General features: G+C 41.5%; 1 protein-coding gene across 1 annotated transcript in view; it reads left to right on the forward strand.

The window, feature by feature from the left end:
• The window catches only part of PPM1D (protein phosphatase, Mg2+/Mn2+ dependent 1D), a 51,267-nt gene extending 25,076 nt beyond the window's left edge, over positions 1-26,191 (forward strand). Inside the window, exons 3-6 of the mRNA XM_056127760.1 lie at positions 2,850-2,974; positions 13,126-13,316; positions 18,110-18,352; positions 24,711-26,191. Of these exons, the coding sequence (XP_055983735.1) occupies positions 2,850-2,974; positions 13,126-13,316; positions 18,110-18,352; positions 24,711-25,268 (1,117 nt within the window). The 3' untranslated portion in view covers positions 25,269-26,191. The remainder of the gene's footprint in view (positions 1-2,849; positions 2,975-13,125; positions 13,317-18,109; positions 18,353-24,710) is intronic.
• The last annotated feature ends 488 nt before the right edge of the window (positions 26,192-26,679 follow it).

Genomic DNA, 26,679 nt, shown 5'->3' on the forward strand with positions numbered 1-26,679 from the left:
CAAGCAATTTGGTTACCTACTATAACTAAACCATCCTTTTAGGAAACAAGTTTAGGAAAGAATAATAGAATTTAATGTGGTATGGAAGAACGTTGTTAGTATCTCTCCTGTAACTTTTATGTTTCATAGATTCTTGTAAATGGTTGATTTTTGCCTTACTCTCCCATTTGCTTTTTGAAGATCAGCATTGAAGAAAGCATGAAAGGGCTAGAGAGATACAGAACAGTGGTTAAGGCACGTGCCTTACCCTGAAACTGACCCCCGGTTTGTTCATCGGCACCACATGGTCCCCTGACCACTGCTGGATGTAGCCTGAAAGGCCCCTGAGCACTGCCACGTGTGCCCCTGGAGGTCCCCAGAACACTGCCTGGGGTGGCCCAGGTAATCCCCAGAACCACCAGGCCTGAGCAGCTCCATATCCTAGGGCCCCTGCACTGAGCTGCTGGCCCAGTTGGAGGCCTTACCCCTTCAGAGCACTGCTTGGAAGAGCCTCCCTCATCCGTAACCCCCCAAAGAAGGAAAGCGTAAATAATGACTCCTTTTGATTTTCTCTTACCTTGGCCTATGACACTTGCTGCTTTCAGAGTTGCAGATTAGTACCTGAGAGATAGCTCTAGGGGCTGGAGCTCTTACCTGACATTGCAGGGCTTCTAGATTGATACTATGCACCCTGAGGGGGTGGCCTCCTGAGTACTGGCCGGGGAAGCCCAAAGAATATCAACAACAAAAATGAACCAGAGCTTCAAATCAAACTGTTCCTCAGGGATAGTAAATGAGAAGCTTTTAAATTTGTCTATGTCAATATTTATGATGTTTTCTAAACATTCCATACTTGCTTCATTTCTCTCTTGCTTCATTCTCTTAATTTAAATAGCATACTGCTATTTAAATTTAAATACTATCAAAGTTAAATAAAATTAAAACTAGTTTGCACTGACCACACTTTACAGTGGTCAGTGGTTATAGGGTCAGTTGCTAGTGTATTGAACAGTACTGAGTAGATAGTTGAATTATTGCAAGAAGGTTCATGAGACAGAGCTGTTCAAAACTGCCTCATTCTTGTCAGATGAGTTTTCTACTTCATAAAGAAATTGAGAGTGGTCTCTGCCATATTCATGTTTTCTGGCTCAGGAAGATTGACTTTTTCTCATTTATAAATTAACTCTTTGCCTTTATTTTGCTTCTCTTAAGACTTTTATTCTTTTTCATCTCTAACATCTTTGTTCTTTTGAAGTTAGAGAACAGATAGAAAAGACTTAGATGGAGGCGTTTTACAATGTTGACTGCCATTGAGGTATAAGCATTCCTTTGAAGGTGGTCACCATTATTTGTCTTGTGTCTGTCGTATATTGAAGGCAATTTAGTTTAAGCGACTAAGTTCAGTGTTCATCAAGTTTAGGGAGACAGAATCTGGAGAAATGGTATGATGGGTTTGTAGGTACCCTGCCATAGACGAGATAAAAATTCAGGTTAAAATCAAGGGTTTGTGTATAAACATGGGACCAGATTGTGAAGACTAAAATGATCTTAATGACGTCTCGAGCACCTTGAGAATCAACTTCGATGTCACGCATCAGTCTCTCAGAACTCATAAAGCTCAAACTGACAAACTCTTTGCTACCTCTTCCCCCCAACACCTCTCCTTTTTAATGGCCTCCCATATAAACATTTGTTGTTGTTTTTAATTCAGACAGATTAGTTAAAGAAAATTTAGAAGCCAGGGAGGTGGCTCAAAGGACTGGATCACATGGATGCCATTTGGAGGCCCTGAGTTTGATACTTGGGACCTCTTGGTTCCCCAGGCACCCTGGAAGTGACTGGTGACCTGGGAACAGCACTGCGTCCCTGGGCTGAGCCCTGCTTGGGAGGCCCCCCAAAAGAAATTTCAGTCTATTTAAACACTGATCTGAAGGTTAGTTTCCTATTTCAGTCATATCAGACATGGTCGAAGGAGGTCATCTTCATCTTTTTTTGTTTGTGTTTTGCATATTGCCTGGCACAGTGGTTGAACCCATGAACTCATACATGCCAGACACGCACTCTGCCACTTGGAGCTGTCTCTTTGGCTCTCTGTGATGTTTTGTTGTTTTTATTTTTACAGGATACTTTAACTTTTATGATGAAAGCACTATTCAGCTAGCAATAAGTTATTCCTCTTTTGTGTTTTGATAATTTCCCTTTTTTGCTCAAAGTATTAACTATATATTTTAGGCACTCTAGAGCATACTAACTCCTCTGTGTTTTAATTATATGATTTCTGTTGCTCCTCTGCTGCATTTCTAGGTAGATTTTCCTATTCTGAAACTCCCAAGTCGACATCTGTACAGCTGATCTGTTTCCAAAATCTAGCCTCACACTTTTAGTTGCAGAAATGTCTCCATATTTCTTTTGAGATTTGTTTGGGGGCTGGGGGTTAGGCCACAAACTGGAAGTGCTTGGGCTGATGCCCAGGAGACCGTGCCATTTTGGGTGTTGAACCCTGACTGCCAGACTGCATGAGTTTTCCTTCATTTTCAATTCCTTTTGCTTCTCGAATCTTTTATTTTATAACTCTCCTTCCACTAGACTTTTTTGTGTGTGTGTGTGTGTGAGGCATAGCTATTCTTTTTGTCTTTTTTTCTCCCCTCATTATTTCTATTCTGTTCTTTCGAGCTAATATCAGTTGTCTCCAAGGTCTCCCCTTACTGCTCCTTGTTTCATCTTTCCTATCTGAACAGGGCTTTGGCTTACGCATTGTTGTGTCTAAAGTAAAGTAATTGTTTTATGACAATGTAATCCTTTTGTACTACTTACCACCTTGGTTATATTGTACGCATTTAAAGTATTTGTGTGAATACTATTTTTTTCAGTGTGATGAACAAGTCTGGAGTGAATCGTGTAGTTTGGAAACGGCCTCGACTAACTCACAATGGCCCTGTTAGAAGAAGCACAGTTATTGATCAGATTCCTTTTCTGGCAGTAGCAAGAGCACTTGGTAAGTAGCGTGTACATATATTAAACCATGTTATATATTCTAAAGGGTATGGTGATCAAAGAGGAGACTGGAAACAATTCAACACGTAATAGTAAGAATAAGAAGTTATATAACTTTAAAACTTAATTGCTAGGAAGATGAAAGTGCGAATTTCAGTACTAATTACTTTTTTGATCAGTCATGTTTAATGTTTTGATAATTACTGTTTATACATAGAGAAGTATATGTATATCTTGGCCTGATGTTACTCTTAAAACTATTAAGTGTCCTACCTACTTTAGTCTTGTATATTTCTCTTGAGGCCTTCAAAGCGTTTTGTTCTGGAAACAGAGAGCTAGTATAGTGGGTAGTGCACTTGCCTTGCTCATGACTGACTTGGGTTTGATCCCTGGTATCTCATATGATCTCCTGAGTACCGCTAGGATTCCTGAATACAGAGCTAAGAGTAACTAACCCCTGAGCATCTCTGGATGTGGCCTAAATTCTCCACCCGCCAAACAAACAAACAAACCCAATCTGTCCTTTAGCAAAGTAAGTTACCTATAGGGGTGCGGGGGGTGGGGCACACACCCCCTTTTTTTCTTGTCCACTTGGTTTGGGAAGGAAAGCTAAATATATAGCTGTAGAAATATTTGGACTAGAGAGAGAACAGCAGGTAGGGCATTTGCCTTGCACCCAACTAACCCTGTTTTGATTCCAGGCACTATATATGGTCCCTGTCAGGAGTAATCCTTAAGTACAAAGCCAGGAGTAAGCCCTGACCACAACTGGGTGTGCCCCCCCCAAAAAAAAATATGAAAAAATAAATATCTTACCTTGAATGTGGCCAGTTTAGTTTCCTTCTAAGGAAATCATCTTGTGTACCAGAGCGAGAGGTAGTTCTGCTGGTTGCATGCATGCTTGATCCTCCTAGCACTGTCAGGAGTGACTCTCCAGCACAGCGCTGTGTGTAGCTCCTGCGTACCCCCAGCCCATAAAAATGGAAAAGAAAATCCTCTCAGGGCCAGGGAGATGGTTCAAAGCAGGCACCTGAATTTGATCCCCAGTACCACAAGATTCCCCTTGAAACACAGGCAGTGGCCCCTGAGCACTGACAGTGTGACCAGTAATTAAAAGGGGAAAAAAGGGCCAGGCCACTGGTATAGTGTGTAGGGTATTTATTTGCCTGGTGTTGGACTAACCTGGGTTCAATCTCTGGCATCCTATGTGGTTCCCTGAGCACCACCAGAAGTAATTCCTGAGTGCAGAGTCAGGAGTGGCCTCTGAGCATTGCAAGATTTGGCAGAAAAGAAAAGAGGTGGGGAGGTGGGGGTGGAGGAAGAAAAATCTCCTTAGAAAATATCTTTTCCCCCCTTCTCTCTTCTTAGGTGGTACATTGGTGCATGATACTGGGTTAAGCTTTGGAAAGAAAAAGTAGACATATTCTGTCTACCCTAATATTGAAAGACTAGGCATGTACTTGGCGAAACAGGCTATAAAGAAGTAAACTTGTAGGGGCCAGAGCAATAACACAGTGGGTAGGGCACTTTGCACACCAGACCCATGTTTGATGTGGTTACTATGGTCCCACGAGCACCGCCAGGAGCACCGCAATTAGTAGTACCGCCTGAGCACTGCCAGGTGTGGCCCCAAACCAAAAAAAAAAAAATTTGTGAATAAAATAATCACAGATTAGAGAATAAGAAAGAAACAAGATCCTGTGATGAAGAATAATTAGAAAGTTCAAATTATTTTTTATAATATGGAAATGCTCTTTTTCAGAAGGGTTCATTTTGGCTTTTGGTGCTGGGGATTGAACTCAGAGCCTTACACAAAGAAGCAAGAACTGTATTGCTGAACTCCACCCCACCCCCATAAGACGCTTTCATGTGAAAAGCCAGTGGATGAGTAGTTTAGGCATAGATTTTATATTGGGAAAGTTGCACATGCTAGGAATTTTCAGAGAATTAGAATTATGAAGTAGATCTGGACTAAAGCATTGTAGTCTAAGTATATTAAGAAGCATGACGGATATTAAGGAGTAACATCTGATTTGCATTTGAAAAGATCATTCCACTCAACTATTGTACTATCTTTTATTCCTTTTTGGTGATGAAAAAAAATCACATCTTCCCACTCTTTTTGGAGCTGTTAAGCTAGTGGGGTCGGGGGAATAGAAAATAAAAGACATGAGGGAAATACTCTAAAAATAGTGTGTGTCACAATAGAATTAAACGAGTTGTTATACTACTACCTGGCTGAAGGAATAGTGAGTGACACAAAACAGATACTTTGAAGAGTATGATCAAGCAAAGTCTTTTAATCTTTTTCTGTTTTGTTTTGTCTTTTTGTTTTTTGGATCACACCCGGTGATGCACTCAGGAGTTACTCCTGGCATACTCTGGGGACCATATGGGATGCTGGTTATCGAACACAGGTTGGCCACGTGCAAAGCAAACGCCCTACCCGCTGTGCTGTCTCTCCAGCTCCCGCAAAGTCTTTTAATCTTAAAAAAAAATAATAATTCTTGTTTTGTTTTTTTGGCCACATTTATCAATGTTTAGAGGTTACTCCTGGTCGTACACGCAGGAATCACTCCTGATGGTACTGAGGAGACAATATGGAATGCTGGGGATTGAACCCTGGTTGGCTGCATGCAAGGCAAGCGCCCTGCCTGCTGTACAATCTCCAGCTCCTGGGATATAATTTTAAATGGGATGATCAGAGACCTGAATTCTAGTAAAGAAATGTCACTGTCACTGTCCTCCCATTGTTCATCAATTTGCTTGAGCAGGCCCAGTAACGTCTCCATTTTGAGACTTGTTGTTACTGTGTTTGGCATATTGAATACGTCATGGGGAGCTTGCTAAAGAAATGAGGCGTTTGAATTTGTGGGTATCTGGAATAAGAGAAGTTAGAAGAAATGACAGATGTAAATGTACAAATTATTGAATGTTTGGGTGGGATGGTAAAGTTGAGGTTTGAGGCACACCCAGGGGCTGTTTTGTATTCAGGAATGACCCCAGGTGGTGCTCAGGAAACCATATGTCATAAATGGGAACTTACTGGGAGGTTACATACATGGCACGCATCTTATCTCCCATACCATCTGTTCAACCTGATTTTTTTTTTTTTTTGTTCAACCTGATTTTTTAAAAAAAATTTGGGGGGAGGTGCTGAGCAGCTGAGAAGGTAAAATTTCCATTAATAGCGAAGACTGAACTATTATTGTTTGGAAGGGGGATTGCCAGTAGTTCAGGGATTTTTTGGGAGCCACATCTGGTAATGTTCAGGGGTTGCTTCTGGCTCTGAATTCAGGAATTAACTCCTAGTGGTGCTCGGGGAGCCATATGGGATGCCAGGGTTTGAACCCAGGTTGCCTGAATGCAAGGCAAATGCCCTGCCAGCTGTACTGTGGCTCTGACCCCTAAAACTTTTTTTTTTTTCAAAAGAACTATGGTTCTAATTTTTAAGTTTAACTTGCTGCACAGTAATCCTTGTTGACTAATTCATAATAAATTAATAGTATTTAGCACAGTTCTTAAGAGTTTATGGCCATTTTTCTTGTGTGGGGAGGGGGTTGACATGGAGGATCTCAAAATTTGAACCATCTAGTCAAGGATCATAATCAAGAACAAATGTGACAAAGATGCCATCTAGTGGCAACCTACTGGAATCACAGATGTATTGTAGATGATTTATTCAGTGAGTGGATTTTTATTTTGGGACATACTCAGTGGTGCTTCCAGGATACTTCAGGGTCAGTGCTCAGGAGTTGCTCCTGATGGTGGCAGGGGACCAAGCAGCACCAGGGATGAGCCCTGGGCTCCAGCATACAAAACATATGCCCCTCTTGAATGGACCTAATTACCTAGTGCAGTATGTCCCATGCACATGGTCTTTGCCCAAATGAAAGCTTCAGTTCAGGGAACTGGGGAGAGGTTTTCATCAGATGATCACATTCAAAATGGGAAAACTGTGATTTTTTAGGTACCCTTGTATTATGTACTGTTGAGAACGTAAGACAGATGTGAAAAGCAAAAGTAAGATATGGCAGATGTCGGGGATATAGTTTAGTGGTACAGAGTTCATGCTTTTTCTCTGTGTGAGAATCTAGGTTCCAATCCTAGCACTGGGAAAAAAATACGTTTTGTATAGAATCAAATAATTCAACACAAGTTCACAAGATCCATCTTCAGCATATCTAGTAATAGCTTTATGTACCAAAAACAAGCAGTTCAGAGTTGGAAGTATTTTGGTGTAGGCAAGTTGGGGGCATCACACTTTCTGTTGTAGTGCAAAACTGCTGCCAGACTTGTGGGACCAGGGGTTCATACAGTAGGACAGGGGTCTCACATGTTTGAGGCATACGCTACACCACTGGGCCATATGCTCTGACCCCAAATAAGTATCCATTATAGTCACCCAAAACATAAGCTTAGACATGATTCTTAAAATATCTTGAAGATTTTTATGCTGAAATCGTAAAACACTGATGAAAGAAATCAAAGAAGACCTAGGTGGAGAATATATTATGTTCTTGGATTGTTACATTTTATTAAGGTGGCATTTCTGTCCAAAATTATCTATAGCATCTCTAGTCCCAGTCAAAACCCAGGGTTTCAGAAATTTAAGTTGGGAAAGCTGAGTTCCTCTAGAAATACTTTTATTTGAGAGTGAGGTTCCCAGGTATTGCTTGGGAGGCCCAGACCCCGGGAAACGTTTTAGCACCACAGCCAGCTAGTGGTTCAGTCCAAGGTCTCGAGCATTCAGTGCTGCTTGGGCCATGCGGTGCTAGAGACATCTGGGTCTACTTCAGTGTTCCTGGTGGCCTCCAAGGCAGAACCCAGCAATGGTTGGGGGACGGGGGGTCCTAGACATTGAAGCTCGGTCCAGCTCATTTACCCTAATCGCTGTACTACTACCAGCCCCACTAGGATATTCAAAGAAAGGTTTAGTGAGAAAGAAAAAAAAAATTGGCAAGATATTGGACTGGTGATTTGGGAGTTGCCGATAAGAGAGGAATTGTCAGCTTGATAAAATTATTTCACCAAGGGAATATACATTAATGTGTAGCTATCTCTTAAAGAATACATAGGACTAAGGTTGTCTTGTTCTAATGGTTACCCTTCCCTAAATGAAGAGCTGGGAAGGTATATCTTTTATTACATGCCCTTTTATGCCATGTGAAACTTTAAAATGGTTTCAGGGCTAGAGAGATGACTTAAAGGGCTAGAGCATATGTTTGCATGCAGGAGTTTAGGTTTGATCCCTGGCACCACATGGTCCCCTGAGCACTGGCAGGAACAATTTCTGACCCCCAACTAACTCCGAGCTGGTAGTGGCCCCTGAGCATCATCTAGTATGTTCCCCTCTGCAAAAAAAATTAAAAACATCCCCACCAGTCTTTGCATTTATTTTATTTTGCAGTACCTAATACCTCTCAAGGACTGGAGAGCTAGTACAGCAGGTAGGGCACTTGCCTTGCACAGGGCTTACTCTAGTTCAATCCCCTGCACCCCATATAGTTTGCCGAGCCCCACCAGAAGTGATCCCTGAACATGGATCTCAGATCACAGCTGGTGTGGGGGAAAAGAAAAACCTCACAGATGCAAGACATGTGCTCTACCATTGGCTACACACCTAGTGTAGGATGTGGGTTTTTTTTTTTTAAATACAATGTAGAGCATATTTAAGACTAGGATAATGCTTTTTGCATTATTTATGTAAATCTTTATAGTGTCAGTTTATTCTCAAATAAACTGTGTGTTTTCTTTTGCTGTTCTGAAGGATCAGTTGCCCCTTTAAAGAGACTGGTGTAGCAGGGATTTTTTTTTTTTTTTTTTTTTTTGCTTTTTGGGTCACCCAGCAATGCACAGGGGTTACTCCTGGCTCTGCACTCAGGAATTACTCCTGGCGGTGCTCAGGGGACCATATGGGATGCTGGGAATCGAACCTGGGTCGGCCGCGTGCAAGGCAAATGCCCTACCCGCTGTACTATCACTTCAGCCCCAATTTTGCTATTTTTGATTGGAATAATTGACTTGAATTATTCTTTCTTTGGATTCTGAGCATGTTTGAATTGGTTATATTTCTAATGGGAGGGAATGGGGAGTTTAAAAAAAAAGGAAAGGACAAGGAGCTTCATCTTGTTTACCAGAAAGCCAGACTTTCTAAAAAGAAATGCAAATTATTCTCTTGAGGTGGAGAGATGTCAAAAGGCTGGTGCACATGCTTTACATGAGGGACGCCAGGGTTCACTCCTCAGCACCTCGTCCCCCCAGCACCCAAAGAATAGCCCCTGAGCACTTTGAGTGTGGTCCCCAAAACAGTTCAGAAAAAATGTCAGTGCTCTTTTGATCTGGAAATACAGCTCAGGTAGAGCATATCCCTTGCATGTGTGAGGCTCTGGGTTCCCCAGTAATAGGGAAAATAAGCAGGCTTGTTCACTTGTCTAGAAATCTTTTACTTTTAATTTAGGTCCTCCCGACAGAGAATTTTACAGAAAATACAAGAGAATTATTATGTTCTCCCTTCTGCCTCTTCCCCCAACTTGGGGGCACAAAAGAAAAAAATTTTTTTTTAATGTAGGAGTACTGCTATTTATTCCGCCACTGATTAGTTGATTGAATTGGGCACGAACTCCACCTTACTTTTTTTTTTCATAATTTTATTTATTTTTCTTCTTATATTTATTTATTGCTTGAGCGGGCCCAGTAACGTCTCCATTGGAGACTTTGTTGTTACTGTGTCTGGCATATTGAATACTCTCGGTAGCTTGCCGGGCTCTTTATTTATTGAATCACTGTGGGGAAAGTTACAAAGGTTTAAGTCTTGGTCATACAATGATCAAACACCTTTCCCTTCACCAGTACTCATTTTTCACCACCAAGAACTCCAATATACCCCCCTCCAAGCCCTCCCAATGCCTGTGAGGCAGATGATTTCTACTTAACTCTTCTCTACATTGATTACATTCATTATTTCGACAAAAGATGTACCATTATTGTTTAGAATTTCCCCCAACAATCAGAATTGCTGAAAAGGCATTGTGAAATACTTTGTTTTCTATGGCTGGCTATGAGAATCATATAATGTTGTGCGGCTGCAGTAGTGGCCACGCGATTTTGGATTTCTGCAGATAATTACGAGATTGGTTTCTGTGCATCTGGTGTTATGGCTGTGCCGGTGAGCAGCTTCTGGGGGGCAACTCGTGACCTCGGTAGGGCATGAAGGATGAGCCGGTACCACCCCCCTTCCCATGAGACCGCAGTTGCCCTGTCACTGCCGGATCATACCTGACTTTCCTATAAACTCTGAGGAGGCGGCCACTTTGCTGCCAGGGAGGAAAGAGGCAGAAGAGAGCAACACCCTTTTCCTCCTGGGGAGGCATGGCACCATAGTTTACACATGGTCCATTCACTTTTCTGCTGCAAGCTGCCGGACTCTGGATCAAGTCCTTTTGCCTCTGGAGCCATGGCCATGCCAGAGAGCCGCTTGTGGGGGGCAACTCGTGACCTCGGTAGGGCATGAAGGATGAGCCGGCACCGTCCCCCTTCCCATGAGACTGCAGTTGCCCCATCACCGCTGGCTCACACCTGGCTTTCCAATAAGCTCTGAGGCTGTGGCCACCTTGCTGCTCGGGGGGGGGGGGGGGGGGGGGGGTGTGTGGAAGGGAGCAACACCCTTTCCCTCCCAAGGAGGCACGGTGCCATAGTTTACACATGGTCCATTCACTTTTCTGCCGCAAGCTACCGGGCTCTGGATTAAGTCCTTTTGCTTCTGGAGCCATGGCCTGCTGAAGAGCCGCCTGCGGGGGGCAACTCGTGACCTCGGTAGGGCATGAAGGAAATGCTGGTACCGCCCTTCTTCCCATGAGACTGCAGTTGCCCTGTCATCGCTGGCTCATACCTGGCTTTCCAATAAGCTCTGAGGCGGCGGCCACCTTGTATGCGGTCCAGATGCATTTCTGCCAAAAGCCGCTGGGTTTCGAGATTTGTTTGAATCTCTGGGATCATGGCCCTTAAGCAGCTTGATCAGGAGCCAGAGAGGCCACTTGTAGGCGGCGACTCAGGGTCTTGTTGGGATGGGGAGGAAATGGCCGGTTCCACCCCCATCTGGTGAGGCCCCGTGTGTCTTGTCACTGCAGGCCCAAACCTGACTGTCCAGTGGCCTCTGGAGGATGGCAGTCACTGGGCCACCAGGGGGAACAGGCCAGAGCACAAAACCTATTCCCACCTGGAGTGGTCCAGCGCCAGTAACCTACTGCAGGAACAGGACGCATTTCTGCCAAAAGCCTTTGGGTTCCAAGATTTGTTTCTGAGTCTCTAGGATCATGGCCGTTAAGCTGTTTGATCAGTAACCAGAGAGGCCATGCCTCCAATTATATAGCTGAGCCGGAGGTGGTTTGTGGGTGTGTCTCCCACATACCTAACTTTTGGCCATAAACTTTGTCCCAAGTTTTTGGGGTCTGGCCAAAGGAACAGCAGCAATTTTGGGGTATCTGAAAGCCTGAAGGCGCCATCAGGCTGCTGATGCACTCGCCTCACAGGTACATACTGACCTGCTGGCGACGCCATGCCCCCAAAGGAAAATTTTTTATGTTTTATTTTGTCTTAAATGTTACCAAACAGCAGATGGTTTTTATAAATTTTTGCTTGTTTTATTTTTTGTGATTCTTTTCTGTTGCACATTTCGGAAGTTTAGCTAGTAGTATAAAACATAGAATAGTAATATAAAATGTAGAATTTGAAGTGGGAAAAATGTAGGAGGGGAGAATAAGTTTAAATTTTGTTTTCTTGTTGGTCATACAGTTAATTAAGAGCATAAAATAATCATTTTTTATCCCAAGAATGTTCTTCTGATGTAGGTAGTTTCTTGACTTAGGAGTTAACAGATCTTTCAGATAGTCACCAACATTCTTACTTACAGAACAGATTCTTGTCTTATGTTTTCACACTTGGTAATTAAAATTTTTTTTATTTTGGGCGGTTTGGGACCTTATCTAGTGGTGTTTAGGGGATTAATTTTGACTCTGAGCTTAAGAGTGACCCTTGGTATGTTTGGGGAACATTTTCAGTGCTGTGGATTAAACCAAGGTCAGTGGGGATATAGGACACGAGCCTTAATCATTGTATAGTCTCTCTAGCTCTTTTTTGCTTAATTTTTACCCTTTGCTCTTCCCTGTACATTTTAGAATCTCATCAAATGAAAGTCTGTAAAAAACCCTTTGGGAATTTTTTTTTTTCCCTTTTTGGGTCATACCTGCAGTGCACAGGAGTTACTCCTGGCTCATGCACTCAGGAATTACTCCTGGCGGTGCTCAGGGGACCATATGGGATGCTGGGAATCGAACCCAGGTCGGCCACATGCAAGGCAAATGCCCTACCCGCTGTGCTATCGCTCCAGCCCCACCCTTTGGGAATTTTGGTTATGATTAGTATTACCAGTTATTTGTGGAAGAATTAACATCCTTATAATATTGAATGGTACAAGGATGTTATGTTACAAATGAATATCTTATTTCCCCGTTTAGTCTGTTTAATATTTGTCTGATTGGAAGTACCTTGTATTTGGTTCACTGTTTAAATGGATTCTCTTCTCTACTTAATTATATAGGAATTGTAGAACTGACTTTTTGATATCTTAAGCTTGTATTTAACAACCTTATCGAGCATTTTCTTTCCTTCTTTCCTCCCTCCCTGGCAGTGCTTGAGGGACCATATAGGATGGTTGGGATTGAACCTGGGTACAAGGCAGACAACCCTACCAGCTGTACTATCGCCCTAGCCCCACCTGGCCAAACATTTCTATTTTGATAGAATTTCTTTTTAGCTTCTTTTAATATAAAATTACCTACAAATAATGATAGTTCTCTTTTCTCCTTACGATTCCATATATTTGACTTATATTTATTGTCTTTACTAGGGAAAAGTCTTCAGTTGAATATTGGAGGAGAATTAGTGATAGAAATTCTGTCAGATTAGGAGAGTTGCCTATTATTTCTGGTTTGCTGGGAATTATTCTTTTAAAATCATAAATAAAATTTTTTTAAACTGCTATCAGATGCCTTTCTGTATGTGTTGAGTTGAACATGTTGATTTTCTCCTTTAATTTGCTGATGCTATAACAGCTAGCTTGGAAATAATACTGCTTCTGTTTATTGCCCCCAGGTGATTTGTGGAGCTATGATTTCTTCAGTGGTGAGTTTGTGGTGTCACCTGAGCCAGACACAAGTGTCCACACTCTTGACCCCCAAAAGCACAAGTATATTATCTTGGGGAGTGATGGACTTTGGAATATGATTCCACCTCAGGATGCCGTATCTATGTGTCAGGACCAAGAGGAGAAAAAATACCTAATGGTGAGAGTCCTTTAATAATTTGATATTGGACTGAAAGAGATGCTTTGGATGTGGATGCCCATGTTTTATCTCTGCACCACTGGGTAATACCTAAAACCCTTAAAATAACCCAGGGGGCTAGAGTGATAGCACAGCAGGTAGGGCATTTGTCTTGCTATGCGTCCGACATGGCCGACCTGAGTTTGATTCCTCTGCCCCTGTCAGAGAGCCAGGCAAGTACCGAGAGTATCACGCCCGCATCGCAAAGCCTGGCAAGCTACCCGTGACGTATTTGATATGTCAAACATAGTAATAAGTCTCACAATGTTACTGGGCCCGCTTGAGCAAATCGATGAACAACGAGAGGACAGTGAGAGTGACTGTGTGCAAGGCAAGCACCCTACCTCCAGTACTGTCTCACCGTGTGTGTGTGTGTGTGTGTGTGTGTGTGTGTGTGTGTGTGTGTGTGTGTGTTTTAGTGGAGCTTGTTGATAAGGGAAGCAGGTACTCAGAAGATAGTAAAAGTAAAGGAACCCTCCATTGGTGAGTTCTGAGGAACTAGTGGTTGAAGAGTGAAGAAATATATTCTGGGGACCGTAATAGATTTATAAATTACAGATAAATATTGCCTTTCATCAGTTATGCTAAAATTCCCTAGCCCTTTTTACTTTTTAGTATTTCTGAATTTTGGTTGCTTGCTTTTTTCTAAGTTGATGGCATGGTATATTTTAGTAAAATTAACCTTTATTCTTTCTTCTGTGGCATATAACAAAGTATTTCCATAACTGCAGGCTTATTTTATTTCACACTTTAACAACAACAACAAAATCACTGCTAAAAAGGTCAGTTCCAGGGATTGGAGAGAGAGTGCAGTCGTGGCCAACAGGGTTTGATTCCCAGCACCCCTCGTTCTCTGAGTCTGCCAGGAGCTCTTGAGCACAGAGCTAGGAATAAGCAAGCCCCTGAGCACTGCTGAGTGTGACCCAAACACCAAAACAGCCTATTCGAGGCTAGCAGGAGAGCACATATCTTATTTGAAGTCTTTGAAGTCCTTAGGGTTCAATCCCTGGCACCAAGGTAAAAACAAAAAGCAGTACTATGTTAGTAATCCACTATCTCCAAAATGAGCTGAGATTCATTTAGCAAGTTATAAAATGAACTTCAGGGGGCCAAAGAGATAATACAGGGGTTAAGGCACATGTCTTGCATGTTGCCAATTTTGGTTTGATCACCAGCACCATTTGATCCCCTGAGCATCACTAGATATAGCCTTGGAAGATCCCTCCAAACACCATTGGATGTGGCCCTGGAGGACCCAGGTATTACCAGCTTGACCCAGATAATCCCCAGCACCACAGACCCCAAGCAGCACCACATCTTGGGCCCTCATTTTGAAATGCTGGCCCAGGTGACGGGAAGGGCGCTGGGCCTCCAGAGCACCGCTTTGGAATGCGCCATGACCCCAGATAAAAAGAACATCAAGCTAAAGACCATAAAGTAGGGATATGAAGATAATAGAGACTGAAGGGAGAGAGTACATGGGTAAGGCGCTACCCTTGCACAGCGTCAGCCCTGGTTCAATCCCTGGTACTGCATATGGTTCCCTGAGCAGAACCAGGAGTAAGCCCAGAGAACTGCTGAGTGTTGCTCAGTATCCCCTTCCCTGCAGTAATATCATTTTTTAAAAAATCACTGTTGGGACAGGAAAGAGAGATCAATGAACTAGAGCAGTGCCTTACGTGTATGAGACCCTAGTTCCGTTCCACCTCATGATCCCGTAGCACTGACTAGAGACGTGGCCAAGCACAGGTCCAGAAATTGCCTCTGTGTGCCAGTGGGTTTGGCACAGAGGGAGAGGGGAGGGGAGAGGAAAGAGAGAGTGAGGAGAAAGGGGGAGAAGGAAGGGGGGAGAGAGAAGAGAGAGAAAGAAAAGAAAGAAACGGCTTGTGTGGCTCCGTAGGAGCCATGCTGTGCTGGGGGGATGAATTCTGAGCCTTGAACCTCAGAGAGTGCCAGCCATGTGCACTCTCACTTGAGTTATTGCCGTGGCTCACCAGCATCGAGTTAAAGATACCAACTGAGAGGAGTAGTACTCCGTTTTTCTACTTATTAATGTGTTAGTATTTTTTTTTGTTTTTGGACTACACTCAGCTGAGCTCAGAACTTAACTCTTGTCTCTGCACCCAGGTATCACTCCCGGTGGGCTTGGTTGACAGGGGATTGAATCTTGGTCTTTTGTATGCAAGGCAAGCGCTCTTCCCACTGTACGATCTCTCCCCATCCCCAATTAATGTGTTAGAATGATTCCCTATTTCAAGGAAAGGATGAAAAAATATCCATTTTGAATATATGCATTTCAGGGATGTGGCAATCAAATATACTTAATATAGTGCTAAGAAGACTGGCATGTCATGTATTATATTACATATAGTATATAATAGTATATTAATATTTTGTACTTACCACACAAACATTTTTAAAATTTTTTTTATTAGTGAATCACTGTGAGGTACAGTTATAAACTTATCAAACTTTTGTGTTTGCATTTCAGTCATAGAATCATCGTTTACCCATCCTTTCACCAGTGCTCATTCTCCTCCACCAATGTTCCCAGTATCCTTCCCACCACCTCCACCCCATCCCGCCCCCCACCCTACCCCACCTCTGCGTCAGGGCATTTTGTTCTCTCTCCTTTTGGGTGTTATGGTTTGAGTAGAGGTATTGAGTGGCCATCGCATTCAGTCTATAGTCTACTTTCAGCACACATCTTTCAACCCGAGTGGGTCCTCCCATCATCCTTTACTTGGTGTTCCCTTCTCTGTCTGAGCTGCCTTTTCCCCTAGCATGTGAGGCCAGTTTCTAAGGTGTGGAGCAGACCTCCTGGTCCTTATCGCTACTACTCTTGGGTGTTAGTCTCCCATTTGATTACTTTATATTCCACAGATGAGTGCAATCTTTCTATGTCTGTCCCTCTCTTCCTGACTCATTTTACTTAACATGATGCTTTCCATGTTGATCCACTTATATGCAAATTTTATGACTTCACCTTTTCTAACAGCTGCATAGTATTCCATTGTTTAGATGTACCAAAGGTTTTTTTTTTTTTAATTTTATTGAATCACAGTGAGATAGTTACAAGCTTTCTTGTTTGGGTTACAATCACGCAATGATCAAACACCCATCCCTCCACCAGTGCACATTCCCCACCACCAATATCCCCGGCATACCCCCCCTTTTCCACTCTCCCCCTGCCTTCATGGTAGTCATTATTCCCCATAGTCTGTCTCTATCAAAGTTTCTTTAACCAGCCATCTATTCTTGGGCACTGTAGCACCATAGCACTGTCCTCCCGTTGTTCATTGATTTGCTCGAGCGGGCCCATTATGAGACTTGTTACTATGTTTGGCATATCGAATACATCCCGGGGAGCTTGCCAGGCTTTGCTGTGTGGGCGAGATACTCTCGGTAGCTTGCTGGGCTCTCTGAGAGAGGCAGAGGAATCGAACCCGGGTCGGCCGGGTCCGCTGCGTGCAAGGCAAATGCCCTACCCGCTGGGCTCTCTCTGCAGCCCGTTCTTCGCACTCGGGATTTTTCCAGATTTTGGCTATTGTGAACAGTGCTGCAATGAAAATACAAGTGCAGATGTCATTTCTACTATACTTTTTTGCCTTACCGGGATATATTCCCAGGAGTGGTATTGCTGGGTCAAATGGGAGTGCAATTTCTAATTTTTTTGAGAATCGTCCATACTGTTCTCCAAAGGTGCTGAACCAGTTGGCATTCCCATCAGCAGTGAAGGAGAGTCCCTTTCTCCTCACATCTGTGCCAACACCGGTTGCTTTTGTTCTTTTCGATGTGGGCCAGTCTCTATGGTGTGAGATGATATCTTATTGTTGTTTTGATCTGCATCTCCCTGTTGATTAGTGATGTGGAGCATTTTCTCATGTGCCTTTTAGCCATTCGGATTTCTTCTTTGAGAAAGTTTCTGTTCATTTCATCACCCCATTTTCTGATGGGGTTGGATGTTTTCTTCTTGTAGAATTCAACCAGTGCCTTGTATATCCTTGATATCAACCCCTTATCGGATTGGTATTGGGTGAATATCCTTTCCCATTCTGTAGGCTGTCTTTGTATTCTGGTCACTGTTTCTTTTGAGGTGCAACACACAAATTTTTAAGAGCCTTTTAAGTTTTGTTGTTGAATTTTATTCATCTCCTTTGACAAATTTTATGTTGGGTCATTATATTTGATTTGCAGAAGCTCTTACTTTAAGAGGAAATGGGCCTTTCGCAGTGGATTTTTTATTTTGTTTTATTTTTGCTAACACCTGGTGGTCCTTAGGAGTTGCTTCAAGCTTGGTATTTGGGGATGGCCGGGCTGTCACTCTTGGTGGTGCTCAGAGCACTGTATGTGGTGCCAGGGATCAAACCTAAGCAATTTGCAATCAAAACTTACACTTAGCCGATTGGATTCTCTCTCTAACCCCTTCAGTGAGTTTTTCCCTACGTACTTCATTTGTGAATTGTTCATAATAATTTGACGTTTACTTTTGTTTCAGATAATACCTGAATAACTTAGCTAAGTTTACACGAAAGACAAAGTTTATTGCTGCCAAAAAGAAGTGAAATTTGAACACAAATAAGACCTTCTGTTTTTAATTGCAGGCAGTATTAATAGTTATGCGCACTGTGGGTAATGTTTAAAGTTTTAGAAATTTGTATTTAGGCCACTGAACACCTAATTTTATTATTTGGTATAGACGTAGATGTGACTAAATTTGACTTTTAACCATCATCTTATTTTATTAAAAACAGGGTGAACATGGACAATCTTGTGCCAAAATGCTTGTGAATCGAGCATTAGGCCGCTGGAGGCAGCGAATGCTTCGAGCAGATAATACTAGTGCCATTGTAATCTGCATCTCTCCAGGAGTGGACTGTCAGAGAAATTTCACCAACGAAGATGAGCTCTATCTGAACCTGACTGATAGCCCTTCTTATAATAGTCAAGAAACTTGTATGATGACTCCTTCCCCATGTTCTACACCACCAGTCAAGGTATATAGTTAGAAAATTTAAGTTGCTTTAATAGAATTTATTTGGTGAACATTCCCTGAAAAAATTTTAAGATGGGATTTGAACTAGTTTCAAGAAAATGATAATTTTTTTTTAATGTAACTTATGTCAGTGAGCTGTCTTTACATCAAGTAATAATCCAGATACTAGAAATATATCTTAATTCCAAATAGAGGACTTGGTGAGATGGTTCAAAGGGCTAAGCACATGATTTGCATCAGGCCTGAGTTTGAACCCTGACACCATTATGCCCTGAGCATCCCTAGGTATGGTCCAAAATTTAAAAAGAAGGAAAAAATTTTTTTTATTAATCAATAAAAGAAAATGGGCAAAAAAATAGTATCAAATAAATGCTACATGTGACCTTGAAGAATATGAACAATATTTTTTGAAATATCATTTTCTAATAACAAACATTTCTACAGCATTTATAAGATTGTGAATTTTTTGGGGGGGATATCCCAACCAGTACTTAGGATGGGGGCGCTGGGACCACCTTCTGGGACATTAGCCTACTAGGCTGGAGTTTCTTTGTGAGGGCCTGAGGTTGCAGTGATGCTGGTACTTAACGTGATGGAGACCACCAGGGCACCTTGCTGATACTTGTGGGAGCCTTTAGGACTATACCTAGTGGTGCTGGGAGCTTTCAGGGCTACACCAACCAATCTTGGGAGAATGCAGTTCTGGGAATCCAACAAGGGCTAGGCACAATCCCTACACTGTCTCCCTGGTCTGCTTGTGAAATCTTTACATGTATTTTATTTGAACATTTATAACCCAGAAAGATAAATGTGCAGATTTTAGAGTAATCGGAATTAAGCAGTGTGAATAGAGTCAAAATTGAACTGAACCTTAGTACTGGTTGTCTTTTAATATGAACGAGAAACATCATTCCTGGGGCTGAGACTGAGGCTTAGTGGTACAAGATTCCCATGGCTTGTGTGAGGCCATGGGTTCAGAACTTTGCCAAAAAATCATTATTCATTATCCATATTATTATTGAATGTGCTTAAGATAATGCTAAAAAAATGTGTCAATGAGATAATATACCAGGTAAGCACTTGCCCTTTTTCTGTGGAGTGTGGGGAGCTGGGGGTGTGAGGATTTGGGCCAAATGTGGCAGGGCTCAGGGGACATTATGGAATTCTGGAGATCAAATCCAGGTCAGCCATGTACAAGGCAAGTGCCCTACCTGCTAAACTATCTCTCTAGCTTCTGACAGTTGTTTCTATGCAACTAACAGGGCTTCTGTCCCTAATACCACATATGGTCCCCTGAGCCCCACCACGAGTAATCTCTGAGCACAGATGGGTGTGGCCCAAATACCAAAAACAATAAAAGATACGCTGTAAAATATATTTAAATAGGTGCTGACTATGCATATTTTGCACGTAGGAGGCCTGGGTTTGATCTCCAATAATTCAGGATCCAATGAGGACCACCAGGAGCTACCCCCAAGCACTGTGTAGCGTCTGAAAACTGATAGATATCATCCCCCAATCCCAAAAAAGTAAAATAAACTTAAATACCATAATTTTCCTTTTTTGATTTAATTCTTTTTTTTTAATTGAAAATAAGTAGTAGTGATAACTTCTTTCATTTACCTGGCTTTCTGAGAATGGACTTTCTAGAAGGCTGACCATTAAAATAAGAAGGTAAAGGTAAAGGCCCTCCCGTTGTTCGTCGATTTGCTCGAGCGGGCCCAGTAATGTCTCCATTGGAGACTTTGTTGTTACTGTGTCTGGCATATCGAATACGTCACGGGGAGCTTGCCAGGCTCTGCCGTGCGGGCGAGATACTCTCGGTAGCTTGCCGGGCTCTCCGAGAGGGGCGGAGGAATCGAACTTGGGTCGGCCATGTTGGCTGCGTGCAAGGCAAACGCCCTACCGCTGTGCTATCGCTCCAGCTAGAAAATAAGAAATAAAATGAAATTTTGACATGCATTCAAATAGAGTTCTTTTTGTTTGGGGCTACAACAGGCTGTGCTCAGGGCTTACTCTTGGCTCTTCAACCAGGATCCCTGGCAGGGCTCTGGGGACCATATGGATTGCCAGGGATTAAACCCAGGTCAGATTCATGCAAGACAAGGGAAGGAGGCTTTAAGATAGAGGTAAGTTGAGGAGTCAGAAAATTTTGTAATGAAAATAATTATTCTTAATGCTGGTTACTAGTAAAAATTATTGTAGTTTGGAGGTCAGAGTGATAGCACAGTATGTAAGGCACTTGCCTTGCACATATTTGACCTGGGATTTATCCTTGGCACCCCATTTGGTAACTCTGACTCCACCAAGTGCACATTAACTACGTATAAACCCTGAGCATTGCTGGGTGTCACTCCAAAACAAACAAAAAACATTACTGCAGTGTGCTGATTATGTATATACTACTACATTAGTGTAAGTATATTCTTCTACATTACAAAATTGTTATGTAGTTCCTGTAAATATTTTATTTAGTTTTTGGGTTTTGAGGCTACACCCTGTGGTGATGGGAGTAAAACATACTACTTCCAGCTTTCTGCTCAGGGATTACTTTAGAAACCGTATGGTACTGAGTATTGAACCAGGATCATATATATGCAAGGCAAGCACCAGGGAACTAGTCTAGGAGTTAAGGTATTTGGTTTGTACACAGTTTCCCCTGGTTCCATCCCTGGCACCATACAGTCCCCCAAATACTGCTGGGATTAAGTCCTGACTGCTGATGGATATGACCCCAAAACAACAACAAAAAGATTAATATGTAAGTACTAACATACATGATCATGGTTGTTTATTAATGACCACATCCCAAAATGAGAAAATAATAATCAGTTTTTGTTGCCTCTAACTTAATAAGTAGAAAAGGACAAATTTCTGCCTCAAGAAATTCTTAATTGACTTAAAGGTGAGCAGTCACAACTATGTCCTATTTATTTTATTGTTGTAATAACCCCATGTTAAGTTACATAAAGATAAGTATGGCATTAAGTTAGTTTGGAATTTTGTTTGGTGTGGGTTTTTTTGTTGTTGTTCTTTGTTTTTTTCCTTGGAAGTCACACCTGGAATTGGTCAGGCTTACTCCTAACAGGTTTCTGAGGACCATAGTGATGCTGGGGATTGAACCTGGTTGTCTGTGTGCAGAGCAGGTGCCCTACCCACTGTTCTATCACTTTGGTTCCTAGAAATTGTTTTTCTTTTCTTTTTTTTTTCTTATAAAATCCTACATAGACTAGTCATTTGAAGTTAGTTTTATTATCTATAGACATGTCAGTCTAAAAGTATCGAATTAACACCAAGATGGATATATTAGTAAAACGCCATTGAAGTGAAAATTTACTAAGGCATACATTTCTTTCTTTTTTTTTTTCTTTTGGCATTTTGGGTCACACCGGTGATGCACAGGGGTTACTCCTGGCTCTGCATTCAGTAATTACTCCTTGTGGTGCTTGGGGGACCATATGGAATGCTAGGAATCGAACCTGGGTTGGCTGCTTGCAAGCAAATGCCCTACCCGTACCCACTGTACTATTGCACTAGCCCCTACAGCATACATTTCTTTCTTCTTTCTTTAGGGAAAAACTACATGCTAAATTTTGCTCTTTTTTCCCCCACCCCTTGGGGGGTCGGGTGGGTGAGCTAAAGACTGAAGAAGAGTGGGAGTTCCTTCAGAAAATTAACACTTAATTTCAGTTGTGTTCTGGACACAGTTTGCAATTAACTATTTAATATTGGATGGTAAAATAAATGTAGAGGGAATGTATCTGAAGTAGTGAAACTTAAAGTATATCTTTTCAGGAGGAAATCTCCATGTCACAGATGTTTTATCAACAGGTAAGAAAGCTTAGCAATGCAAATTATTGATCTGAGATGAGTCTAAGAAGTTTTCGTAGTTTCCTACACTAACAGATGCAATATGTTCCCCACAGAATGCCAATAAAAAGAGATGGAAAAGGGAAAGTTCGAGGAGGAAGTGGGGGAAGAAAAGCCAGCGCACCTGTAGTGTCAGAATAATAATATGTGGATTTACAAGGACACAGCGCAACAGAAATTACAATAAATTTTGTTAACTCTGAAATTTTTCTTTTGTTTTTCTTATTAGATAAGATCTCAGATATCTAAGCTTATTATACACACCAGAGCAATATGTTCTGTTCTTATGTATAGCTTGATTAGTACCTTTTTTTCTTGTGCCTAAGTTAGTGACTTGATTATTTGGCAATAGGAAGCCTTCTTTCTACTGAATATATGTTTTCTGGTCTTATTACAGATCCTTTTTCTATATTAAAGAGTGACTTCTTGATCACAGTTTCTGTGAGATAGTTTTCTGTGACCAGTGAAAACTTGCTTGTGACCTAAGCATTGGGATCAACCTAACTGCAGAAGGATAAGGTCTTCACATACAAATTTTGTTGATGTTAGTAAAAGTCATTTATAAAAACTTTCAAACAAACACTACTTTTTCAACACAGGTGCTTTGGGATAGCCTTTCTGCCCAATATCTAGTTGGGTTAAAACAGATCACAAGAATTGGACTTTCAGGTCAGAACCATAGTACAGTGGGTAGGGCTCTTGCTTTGCATGCTGCCGACCCTTGTTTGACCCCTGACACCTCATATGGTCCCTCGAGTCTGCCAGGAGAGAACCTGAGCACCACCGGTTATTGGCCAAAGAGCAAAAAGAATTAGACTTTCAAGAACCCAATCATTGTAGAATCAATAAATGAACCAGTGTCCTAAAAACGATTTAATATTTTCATAGTAAAAAAGAGAAATATTTAAGTTATTAACAAATTAGGGGGGTGAGGGGCCAGAGTGATAGTATAGTGGGTAGGGCACATGGCCAACCCAGGTTCAATCCCTGGATCCTATATGATCCCCTGAGCACTGAAAGCAGTAATTCCTGAGTTCAGAGCCAGAAATAACCCTTGAGCATCATTGGATGTGCCCCCCCCCAAAAAAAAAATTAGAGGGTTTTGGGGAGTGGCTAAGGCATTTGCCTTGTGCATGACTGACCTCGATTCAGTCTCTGGCACCTTACATGGTCCCTGAGTGCAGATGTAGGAAGGAGTAAGTCCCAAGTGCCTCTGAGTGTGGCCTACAAACAACCAGGACAACAGCAAATTAGGAACTTGAATTTTTCATCACTAGTCTTCTTTGGAGTCAGTTAACTTTTTCATGTGTGTTGTTATAGACACTCCCACCCGCACTCCCCACTCTCCCTCCACCCCAGAAGTCTGTATAGTTACAGTTAGATTGAAACAGGTTTCCTCATCGCTAGGTTAAAACAGTTTTTGATGGTTTTGGTTTTCTCTTTCAATTCTAGATTCACTAAATAGTAAATATTCTTATTGTAAATATACTTTTATAAAGCACTTCTTCATTTTTTGGGTCAAATTTGGCAGTGCTCAGTGCTTACTGCTTACTTTATGCACAAGAATCTCTCCTGGTGGTCTCGGGGTTTCCCGTGTGATGCTGGGGATTGAATTTGGGTTGCTCTCATGCAAGGCAAACATTTCTGTGGCCCCAGAAAGCACTTTCTTGAGAGGTGTTTATTGACAATTTTATATCAACCTTTGTGCTCGGGACTTGATCCTGACCGTTCACCATATGTGGTGCCAGGAATCAAACTCAAGTTGATTGCCAGAAAAGTACGTCCTATTTCTTTGGCCAAGTATTTCAAGGGAAAAAAATTTTTTTTTCTATCACTCCTAGTGATGCTTTATGAGAACCATATGTGGTGCCAGGGATCAAACCTAGGTTTTCTGCTTGCAAGACAACTGCCCTGACCACTGTACTGTCTCTCCCTCTCTGGCTTTCAATAAATTTAAGACAAAGTTATTCAGGGAAATATACTGGGGACGGGGTGGCGGGGGTGTGTTGTATTTACACTTCAGTCCTTGGGAAGCTATTCTGATAATGATACAATATTATGTGTATGTTTTATGGGAAGAATATTCTTACCTGTATGGAGGTTGGAGGATATATGTAAAGGAAGAGTATATATCTGATTCACCTATTCAAAAACAATATCTGGAAACTTCTGTTTGATTTTCAAGAATTTCTTGGAGAGGCCTAGGCATGTTCAGTAAAACTGGCTTTTTTCAAATCAGAGAACAGTGTCTAGTATTTGGGAGTACAAAGCAGCAAACAGGTTCTTTTATGACATGGTAGTTGTTTTAATGTTGAACTTCATATTTCCCACAAAACTGAACATTCAGAAATTCTAATTTAGAAAGTGAAAATAAACCATCATCACTTCTCCGAAAAAGGTACAGAATTGCTTCTTATTCTGTAAAATCTGTTTATTTCCCTGTGATTTTATTCTAGGATAAATTAGTTCTTTACTTTTTTGTTTTCCAGTCACTGGAGGAAGATCCGTGGCCAAGGTTGAACTCCAAGGACCATGTACCTGGCTTGGTCCGTAGTAATGCCTTCTCTGAGAATTATTTAGAAGTCCCAGCTGAAGTGGCTCGAGGAAATGTCCAGGCGACAGTCATACTCCCAAAAGACCCAGAACCACTTGAGGAAAATTGCACTAAAGCCCTAACTTTAAGGATACATGAATCTTTGAGTAATAGCCTGTCAGTTGGCCTTGTACCTACTAATTCAACAAACTCCATTGTGGACCCCAAAAATTTAAAGATGTCAACCCCAGGTCAAATGAAAGCCCGAGAAGTTGAAAGAACCCCTCCAGCAAACTTTAAAAGGACATTGGAAGAATCCAATTCTGGCCCTCTTCTGAAGAAACACAGACGGAATGGTTTAAGTCGCACTGGTGGTACTCAGCCGGCAAACCTCCCTGCAACCTCACAGCGAAAGAACTCTGTTAAACTTACCATGAGACGCAGACTCAGGGGCCAGAAGAAAATTGGAAATCCATTACTTCACCAGCACAGAAAAACTGTTTGTGTATGCTGAAATGTATCTGGAAATTGTGTTCCCCCCATACCCCCAAGCTTAGAATGTAAGAGGGCTTTTTCAAGTTGGCAAAGTTGAACTATTTTTAAAGAGACAAAATAAACATTAGTATACAATTTGACTTTTTGGAATTCCACAATTTTGACTTGGCTTTTAACTTGCTTGTATTATAAATGTGAATTTTGTAGATGTTAGGATATAGTACTATAAATGTGTGTAAATTTGTATCCTTCATACAGACTCTATCTCTTACTCTGATACACAGTAAATGTACAATAGGGCTAAAAAAAATTTTTTTAAGCAAAAGAATCTATTAGATTTTAGAAATACATTTAAGCTTTTTAAAATGCTTATTAAGAAGTTTGTAAGTCACTTGTAATAAAAGCTACACAACTTTTTAAAGTAAATTATTAAACTGGAAAAGTGATGTATTTTCATAGTGACCGGTGTTCCATTTACTGTTTCTTAGAGACAACTACTGTCTTTTTAAAATTATTTTTTATCATTTCATAATTCAAAACTTGAGTTTTTCATAGATGCAAAAGTGTTGAACCATGCTAATATAGCTGAGTGTTTTTTAGTATCTGTCCTAATTAATTAAAATACTCTGCAGTATCTCTTATTTCCATAGCATTTTCTAAAACATTTAATCATCAGATTCATTCACCAGATATTTGGAGTAGAAGGAGGTGTGTTTACCTAAAGGATGCTCTTCTCAGTCATCCCAGACATTCAGTGGCGTTATTAGGTCTTGAGGTAGTTAGCCCCTTCTAGTGTTTGCGTAAAATATGTGAAATTTCTCTTGCTATTCTATAACTGATGGTGCTGCTAATTCTCAACATTTCTTAAATTATTTTATATAGCATACAGTTTTCATTGATTATATGAATATGTTTGTTCATCTAATAAATCAGTGAACTGTTTCTGATGCTGGTGGATCTTTGTTGCTGATTTGTTTTATTTTTTTGTTTGGGGTTCATACACGTGGCAGTGCTCAGGGCTTACTCCTAGCTCTGTGCTACGAAATCATTCCTGGTGGCCTCGCAGGACCTTATGGAATGACGGAGATCGAACCCTGGTCAGCCGCCTATATGACAAGCGCCTTACCCAGTATACTATCTCTCCAGCCCCTTGTTTTAGTCATACATATATAAACACTCTTGTAGCATATTCTTCTTTAAAAAATAACTCAAAATTGTATCAAGTTCATTTTTGCACTTTGACTTTTTTTACGGTGTTCATAGCACAGTACATTGAAACATTAAATATTCGTCAATAGAAATATAGTTAAGTGTCCAGAAAGATAGTGTGGGAGGTAATGTGCTTGTCTGGTGTGTGGCTAACATCCAGCATATGGTCCCCTGAGCACAACTAGGGATCACTCCTATGCACAGAACCAGGGGCCCCCTAC

The sequence above is a fragment of the Sorex fumeus genome, unplaced genomic scaffold (assembly GCF_029834395.1).
Source record: "Sorex fumeus unplaced genomic scaffold, SorFum_2.1 ptg000063l, whole genome shotgun sequence".
NCBI classification, from domain to species: Eukaryota; Metazoa; Chordata; class Mammalia; order Eulipotyphla; family Soricidae; genus Sorex; species Sorex fumeus.